The sequence below is a fragment of the Haemaphysalis longicornis genome, unplaced genomic scaffold (assembly GCF_048455015.1).
Source record: "Haemaphysalis longicornis isolate Haplotype H1 unplaced genomic scaffold, Haemaphysalis longicornis Haplotype H1 scaffold_10, whole genome shotgun sequence".
Taxonomy (NCBI): Eukaryota; Metazoa; Arthropoda; class Arachnida; order Ixodida; family Ixodidae; genus Haemaphysalis; species Haemaphysalis longicornis.
The window spans coordinates 107,417,393-107,425,982 of record NW_027526204.1 but is presented as its reverse complement, the minus strand read 5'-3'; the positions used below and the strand labels follow the sequence as shown (position 1 = coordinate 107,425,982).

Sequence of the window (8,590 nt, the reverse complement as noted above, 5' to 3'; positions counted from 1 at the left end):
GCGTGTGACGTTACTTCCGGTCGCCGTTTGGTTGGCGCTCTATCAATCTTTCAGTCGAGTTACCGATGAGTGGCCAAGCTCGGGAGCCAATGGGGACACATGGGCTTTCCAATCATTCGCAATTGGCCTTTGCTGCTTGGGGTATTCTAATCTAATAGCGCGAGTGTTGTGCGTGACTACGATTCAAACGAATCGCTTTAATAGTCTATCTCAGTTCCTTCGCTATTGCAATAAAACGCTTGTAATGATCGCTGCTTCCAGGGCTTGCATGCGCATGAAATCTTCCCATCCCGATACTGTGTTGTGCTACTCTGTGCTGCGCTGCTGCCACATCTTTTCTTTTAAGTGATTTTACATACTGATGTCGCTTCCTTGTGCATTGATCCATTTTTCGGTTTTTACTTCTCTGTTGCCACACTTGTGGCTCTGTTGCCAGAGCCGCAGCTGCAACTAGTACAGCTGTAAACGAATTTGTGAATAGGATGGACAGACATGATTTATCTTAACGTCGCCTTAGTCGCAACGGTTTGGCTCCGCCAGATTAGGGTGAATCATGAACTGAGTATCAACAGACTGTGTTTGGGAGTCTTGGTCGCCACTAATGCCATGCACGTAGCGGATAGTCCAGATATTGTCCAAGTGAGTTGGTAGCGGAAGCTTACGTGATGTAGCGGCTCTCCTGGAAGGCAGGCAGATCGGCGGGGTTGCCGCCATCTTTGGCATCCGCCTGTGCCTGGGAAAAGGGGTAACGTCCTCTACGTCAGTCGAAAACGCCTTTAGGTTCACTTGCATTATTTCAATTTGTTTGGCCGTGAACCCTACGGTGTCCGTTCTGGAGGCTGCCAAAGCGACAGCTTCCCTACGCGATCTGTTGCAATAACATTGATGACGTCGCAATAACCTCGATTTTGTCTGGAAGTCCCATATAAATACATGGACTGGGACCCTCTTAGAATACATGGGAATATCGAGTGCCGGATCGCGTCCCGTGGAGTCCCCGGACGATACGGTACTGCTAATCGAGGAGGTCATTTTTCCCGCACCTCCTCTACGGTGCCGTAACCTGGAGCCGTCACCTGTCATGCTGCACGCGATAGGATAATATTATTTTACCGTTTTGCAGGGGGTTTCAGTTGACGCAGTTGTAACACATTTGGATGAGCTCTGGAGATGCGGTTTGAAATCGCCCACTAAAGCAATTGTGTTTTTATGCGAGTGGAGAAGCAAAAAGTTTAATGGCGGAAACTAGAAGTAAATGATAAAGAAACGGAAAAGTGGGTCGCCTCTATTCCAGTAAAGAGCTGCGAGCTATCGCACTTGCTAGGACCCGCGAGATCAAATGTTTTTGAACTTCTGGGGACGGCAGAGTAAGAGACGCGGAATTGTAAAGCGCTGCCGGCAAGGTGGTAAGTGGTGCAGGGAATCTGGCAAGAAGGGCAGTTCTACGGGGATGGGTGGGGGAGATAAGGTATTAATTGAGGGTGTTAAACTGTGTTTGGGGTAGGAGTCCCTGCTAAAGGAGGGCGTCGTATTTTAAAGACGATACTCTTTCCTGCGCTACCTAAATGCAGAAATTTTGGTCTGTCTGTCTGTGACTCGATTCAGTCATGCGGCTAAAGGGAAACAAACTGTGCATTAGTCTTATGTACCCAAAGCCACATCTAGACGTCTAAATCTGGTGTTAATGTTCACACTTGCCAGCATCATTGAACAAGAACAAGACATTACGCAAACATAAGGCCACAAATCAATACATGACTGACATTTGCAGTGTTCCTTTTTAAAACATTCAGTGATGCTTGGTTTTTGCGATAGCAAATGAAATACCACATCACCTGCACAACGCCGTCGCCTGCTGTTACCCGCGCAACCAGGCGGAATCTTCAAACAGCAACGAAAGGTTACACTAGATACGTTCCACGTTGTACTTGGAACGGTTATGAAGTAGGCATAGAGTTTCTAAATTCAAGTGAGAAACTCTATAGGAGTAGTGTAATGTGGTTCTATAAAGGTTGTAGTAGGGTGCTTCGATTCAAGGGCGTCTCCGCCTTACGGCAGCGTTGGCGTCGAGGCACCCGACTTTGGGCAGCTGAACACGGTAAATTTAAATTGACTTGAGAAACGTCTAGCGTGTTATCTTGGGTAGAACTAGACGGGAGAGGAACAGCATGAGAGGTGAGCGGGAAACACAAGGTAGGCACGTACTTGGCAGGGGCGCCAGTCGACTATCGTCTTGCGTCGACATTTGCAGCGAAAGATGCAGATACACGGCCTGTTTTTTTCCGCAGTGGCGATCATTTTCGTACAAATGATATTCTGATTGCCGCGGCGACGACTGCGACGCTGCCTTTTCACATTTGATGAGACATCTAAACATTTCACCTTAATAAGCAATTTTTTGGAATATTGTTAAGACCTCTCCATGACATTTGAACGATAATGGGCAAGAGGCTTACCGTAACGGGTGCTGTTGACGTCAGAACCGGCTGGACGCTAGGGCTATCAGAGCTTTGCCCCTGCGCATCCTCAGACTGGCCAGGGAACTGGGCAGTTTCATTCTCTGTCGGCCTGCTGCAAAGGGGAAGCAGTGTGTTTTATGTGTAGTTTAGTTCGCGCTTGTGCCACAAGTGGCGCACAGTGTTCAAGGGACACTGAAATAAATTTCTCAAGGTCCTATTCTTGCTTGCACTGCGTAAACTGGCTCAAAGAAACACAGTTTTCATCGTTTATCCGTGAGATAATGGAGTACTTCTTTCGGAAAGCCTGAAAGAAGAAAAACTACCACGCGCGCTTTGCAGCGACCGCACCAACTAACAGCAGTGACGTCAGTTAAACGTTTTACGAAATTCGACAAGGTACAAAATTAGAATTCAAACAAGTTTCGGTTTTTGTTCTGTGAAACAACATGCTTGACATCCGCCGTAATCGTTGGATGGCATTCTAGATATCTCAGTGAACGGTATGCAGTCAAATCTCGGTACAACGAACACCACATTAACAAACTTTTCAGACTAACGAGCATTGAAGAAATCCCACGCCGACTGCTTATAGTTGTAATGTAAAATTATTTCACTACTAGGTACTTCAGAATACCGAACTTTTCAAAATAACGATAATTTTATTTAGTTCCGGGCCATGTTAACAACGCCTCAGTACTACGAACTGATATTTTCAAGGCCGGAGATTCTTAGATTTCCATTAAACAATCGCGGCAACCGGAGCCATATGCTACTAGACGACACGGCAAGGCGCAGCGCAGAAGAGGACGCCTTGCAACTTGCTCCGGTGAATGCGGGAGCCGATGCCAGAGAGGTGAAAAAGGAGGTAGGGAGAAAAGAAAAATTGACGCATGGGTGGCCTTCCCCGTCGAGTAAGCCGCGGCCACGCTATTCGCGACCCACCTAAAGTTTTTCTACGTTCCGCCGCTGCTCAGGTGGCTTGCTGGATCTTCACGGACGTCAGCGGAGGTGTCAACAAAGGAGATTCTCCAGAGCGTGAGCGCTCAGAATGAAGAAGGCAGCGAGTAAAGCATGAACGACGATGCCTCTGAGGGTAGCCGCGGCAATACTCGAAGACTATGACGATCACGTGACGACTGCGGATGCGCTGAACAGCATACGAAAACTCCGCACATTTCCGGGGAAAAACCGCACGGCCACTGACTCAGTCCACAGGAATGTGGAAGAGTTGGGGTGCTTCGTTCTAAGAAGCTTGTGCTGCACGCTCCATAAGGAATTACCAACTACTTTAAATAAACGTGCATTGTTTCTTGGTCACTTGTGCATTTTAGATGCAGAGCATCTGATTCACTCGCCTTGTCCCTCCGGCTTCGTCGTCGTCGTTTTCGTCGTTGTCCGCCCCTCCCCCATTGTCCTCGCCGCGCCAGCTGCGCTCTCCGCCGCTCACCCCCTCTCCTTTCCGATAACGTACAGTCTCTCGCGAGGGGCATTGGATTGGATTGGATTGGCTTGGATTGGATTTGGATTGGATTGGATTAAAGTGGATTGTGTTGGATTGCGTTGCGTCATAGCCGTGGCACGTTGCGTCATAGCCGCGGCAGACGCGCTGGGGCCGGCGCATGTGCAGTACTTTCTCTTCCGCGGTTTCCTCTCCTTCGGGCGCGCTGCGCATATAACCGGTGTGCCGTTCTCCGGCGAAGCAACATCCACGCTTGGCTCAAACACCTAGAGTCCACGCCAATTTTCAAGTACGCCAACGTCGTCATCGACTGGGACTGGCTTACGCAGTCCCCTCAACATTATGGGCGCTGTAAAACGCGGTCCCTTCACCGCTCCGCCTATGCGTCGCATCTACACAGGGGTTCCCGCGAGGGCAGGTGGGAGTTTCTGTTTTTGTGAAAAGTGACTTCAAGGATGCACTGCTGTACACGTAGGTCGTTTTAGGCATTGAAATAGTATTTGTTGTCTTAAAATTTGCGATTTTTGCTACAACGACCTTTCAGAAGAACGAGCAATTTTCTGCGGTCCCCTGGAGTTCGTTATATCAAGATTTCACTGTACCGCGCTTCTGCTGTGTTGTCGGCTCGAAAATGCGTCAGATAAGACTGCCAGCACGACCTGGAATCTGAAGCAATCACTAGCCGAGGGGTACGCAGTGGATGAGCGCCCTCCGCGTCACCGTAGACGATCAAATGCGACGCGCTTTTCCCCCATCTTTGGAGTTTTTTCCCCCATCTTTGAATCAGGCAGCGTATCTACGTGACGGACTTAAAGAGAGCACCGCGGTATAGCGGTGTAACGAACCCAAACAGAGGTTTGAAAAACCAGCGGTTTATATAATCATAAACGTTTGAAATTTCTGAACCGCTGGCGCTTGTCATACATCGCCCCGTTGTTTAGCTCAAATAAAACTGCAGGCACATTTGATGTAAAATCTCCGTAAATATCGGGCAGCCCCGCGTCCATATACGTCCGTTGGGTTGTTTTTTGCGACAGTAAGTGAAAAAAAGTGGTCGCCTAAAAAGACGCCTTCCTAACTGCGCAATAAATTTCCAGCACGTGCGAGATTAATGCAAGTACACAAATGTCAGAATTCCCGCTTGCACTGTTCCAGGCCGGGGACAAGCTAGCACTGCGAAGGCGCGAAATTTGAATTGCATTTAGATAAACCTTCGTTCAATTCATTAAAACAGGAATGAGAGACAGAGAAGCGAACAGCCTGATGGGTGGAAGCAGTGAGCGAATAACGCCGCCACAGCCCATTATGGCGAATATTTTTTGAAGTGCAGAGCACTGAATAGGCGCGGTATGTTGTCGTAGCTGGAAAGCTGTCACAGTGTTTAGCCACCGCCGCAATCAGGAGACGTAACGACGTAACGGTCTAAAACAGTGCCCGATGGCGTAGCGGCGCAATGGACCCAAACAGAGGCTTCGAAGGACAAGTGGTTTATGCATCATAACCGCCAAAAACTGCTGAATCGCTTGCACTTGTCATAGATCTCCCCATTATTTAGCGCAAAGAAAACTTCAGGTACATTTCAGGTAAAACCTGTGTAATTAACCGGCAGCCCCCGCGTCCACTTAGATAGGAACGCCCGCTGGGGTAGTTTTTACTACAGCAAACAAAAAAACGTGGCCGCAGAAGACACGCGTTTAAAACGTAGCAGTGAGGCTTGAGCACGTGAGAGATGAAACAAAGCGCAAAAACAACAGAACTCTTCTCGTGCTGTTCCAGGCATAGGTCGTGCTAGCACTGCGATCGCGGGAAAAATTTGAATTTTATTGAGCAAAACCGCTGTTGAATTTTTCGAGACAGAAGGAAGGAAGGGAAAGTATGAGCCTCAGCGATGATGCAAATGAGCGGATAACGGCATCATAGCACATCAGGCGGATCATCGCGTTATAAACATGCGTCCGTTACGCCGCAGAATACATATTCGCTCCATTACGCATGAGTCAAAGCCATTTCGTTGCCTATGCGCCCGAACATTGGCGCCGGTAGTCAGCGGCGTACCGTTACACGATGGATAACTTAGCCAGCTGTAAACGTGCTTTAACTTACCTGCCCTTCGTTTTGTCATCGCTTGTCGTGAGGCTGCGCTTCGAAGTCATGGTGCGACGCTTTTCCTTTGCGCCCTCCGGCGACTGTGCCGAGGTCACGTCGGTCTTAGACGACGAAACGACTGCTCCCGCGTCCGGAGTGCTCGCTCTCGTTTCAGCTTGACCGGTCAATTCCAAGGCGCTGGAAAGGAGAGGGTAATGATAGCCATTTGTGGGGTCACTCCGCTTCTTAAGGATAAACTAACCCCTCATCAGTGCGCTGCACTTCCGACCACGACTTTCATATTGAATGGAATTCTTTTTTTTTTTTATCACACAGAAGTTGTATCGCTGTTAAGGCAGGACATCTCGCAAAATTTGTTGCAATGATTTTGGCTGTAGGAAAGGGGAAAAAGTTGCAGGGGACATCTGCGTTTAGGTCTTAAGATGTAATACACGATAGCGTTACTTCGTCGTCAACGGAGCTGCTTGAATCGCATTTCATGCTCTCCGACCGCTGAAGTTTTACCGAACGAAACTAGCAACAACGGCTTTGTGTAGGAGAAGGAGCTTCACTGCGCAGAAATGGCGATTGATGGAACCACGTATCTTTTATGTCTTCTGCACACCAGTATCATTGTCGGCAAGCCTAAAAGCCTGTCTCCTCCTTTCCACATTCGGTTTTAAGCCACTACGCCTGATTAAGCTTGAGGCGCGAGGTCTCCTTTGGGTGCGCAGACGTACCGCCAGGTTTACGGAGACGCTGTCTTCCCTGGTCGCTTCATGAGCACGGCTGATGGCAGACCATTTTCTTTTAAGGAAAATCACCGAATGAGACCAGTAACAGTACCACGTAAAGAGTGGCTAATCGGCGCATACACCAACGGCGGGAGAACGAACTCGCTGCGCAGACGGGACGCTTGATGAATAACCACGCACCATTGCTGCCATACTATCCGCCGTAGCATCATTTCCATGCTTCCCAACCACCAGGTATCCTTTACGTCTGGCTGCCTGAGCCTGAGTTTCCGGTTGGCAGTGGTGGCGTATTTCCGTGGACACTTGATGAGCAAGACCGATGGCGGACGGGTAGCGGGCACGACAAAATCGAGAAATGACCCTAATAATGCTATCGCGTTGAAAACTTGGGTCCGTTACGCTGCACAGTACATAATCGCTCCATTACGCGAGCGTCAAAGTCATTTCGTTGCCTATGCGCCCGAACATTGGCGCCGGTAGTCTGTCGGGTACCGTAACGCGATGGATGACTTGGCCAGCTATAAATGTACGTTAACTTACCTGTCCTTGGTTGGGTCATCGCTTGTCGTGGGGATGTTCTTCGAAGGCTTGGGGCGACGCTTTTTTTCTGCGCCCTCCGGTGACTTTGCCGTGCTCACGACGGCCTTAGACGACGAGACGACTGCTCCCGCGTCCGGTGTGCTCGTGTTCGTTCCAGCTTGCCCCGACAATTCCAAGGCGCTGGAAAGGATGGAATAAGGATAGCAGTTTGTGGGGGCACTATGCTCCCTTAGGGAAAACTAACCTCACAGCCTTGGCTGCGGTCTCGCCAGCGTCCTTCTGCTTCTTCGAGTGGTTCTTGCTGCTCTTTGCGCCTCCAGCCATCGCCAGGGGAGGCCCGGTCCTGACGTACTTAGATGGGGATACGGCGACTTCTTTGTTTGGAGACTTCACTTTCGCTCCCGCATGCCTGGATAATTCAAGAGCACTAAGCAGGTGGTGGTAGGAGCAGATATTTGTAGGTGCACTGCGTTTGCCAGAAATAACTTACCCCTCTTTCTTCCCGGCATCATCGCCAGGATTCTTGGCAGGCTTCTTGGATAGCTTCTTGTGGTCCTTTTTGCCCGCAACCGATGGCGTTGACGGAGAGACGGCTGCCTTCTTGTTCTTGGCATCCATGGTAGCCGTGGCTTGGAAGGATAAGTCGAGAGCGCGGGAGCAGGATGAACCTAGAGCTCTTGGGGGAGCGAGAGTGCGTGACGACAACGAAGACGGCGGATCACGTGAATCACGAGCGCATGAGTGGCGTGTGGTGCGTGAGCACGTCGTTGTTCTCTTTCTTCATCGTGAAATGCGGTTTATTCATAGCTGAGTTGCAAAAGCGAGATACGGTATCGGCACAGTCTGTTGCCGGTGAACCGGACCGAGCTATTCTGCTATGATCACAGGCGGATGCCGATGCCGGGATGACGGATGCCGATTCGAAGACTGATGCCGATGATGATAGCTGATGTTTCGATGTTTCCGGCGCATGCCCGCGCAGGGATTGTCAGATCGAGGTTTGATCACAGCTGAGTTGCAAAAGCGAGAGACGGTGTCGGCACAGTCTGTTGCCGGTGAACCCGACAGAGGATTTCTGCTATGCTCACAAGGGGAGGCCGATGACGGGATGCCGATGCGGAGACGGATGCCGATGATGATAGCTGGATGTCTCCGGCGCATGCCCATGTAGGGATTGGGAGATCGAGGTCCCTTCGCTTCCCTTCATTACAATCACCCCCCCCACCAACGAAGGGACAGCCATCCTTGTTGGTTGGTTGGTTTGAGCCAAGATAATAATAGCGCGTGCCAAC

General features: G+C 49.9%; 1 protein-coding gene across 1 annotated transcript; it reads right to left on the bottom strand.

The window, feature by feature from the left end:
• Nucleotides 1-658: 658 nt before the first annotated feature.
• On the bottom strand, nucleotides 659-7,984 carry LOC144160005 (uncharacterized). The gene is made up of 6 exons (XM_077691632.1): nucleotides 7,789-7,984; nucleotides 7,543-7,707; nucleotides 7,299-7,478; nucleotides 6,022-6,201; nucleotides 2,457-2,571; nucleotides 659-733 (listed from the first exon to the last, which is right to left on the bottom strand). The coding sequence occupies exons 1-6, from the start codon at nucleotides 7,914-7,916 to the stop codon at nucleotides 659-661; spliced, it is 843 nt and encodes a 280-aa protein (XP_077547758.1). The 5' UTR covers nucleotides 7,917-7,984.
• Nucleotides 7,985-8,590: the final 606 nt, after the last annotated feature.

What these genes read in the sequence shown, in the direction of transcription:
- LOC144160005 (XM_077691632.1), bottom strand. Translation starts at nt 7,916, where the DNA reads ATGGATGCCAAGAACAAGAAGGCAGCCGTCTCTCCGTCAACGCCATCG. An exon ending in GATGCCGGGAAGAAAGAGGG is followed by an intron (nt 7,708 to 7,788) that starts GTAAGTTATTTC and finishes TGAATTATCCAG; the next exon opens with GCATGCGGGAGCGAAAGTGA. An exon ending in ACCGCAGCCAAGGCTGTGAG is followed by an intron (nt 7,479 to 7,542) that starts GTTAGTTTTCCC and finishes CATCCTTTCCAG; the next exon opens with CGCCTTGGAATTGTCGGGGC.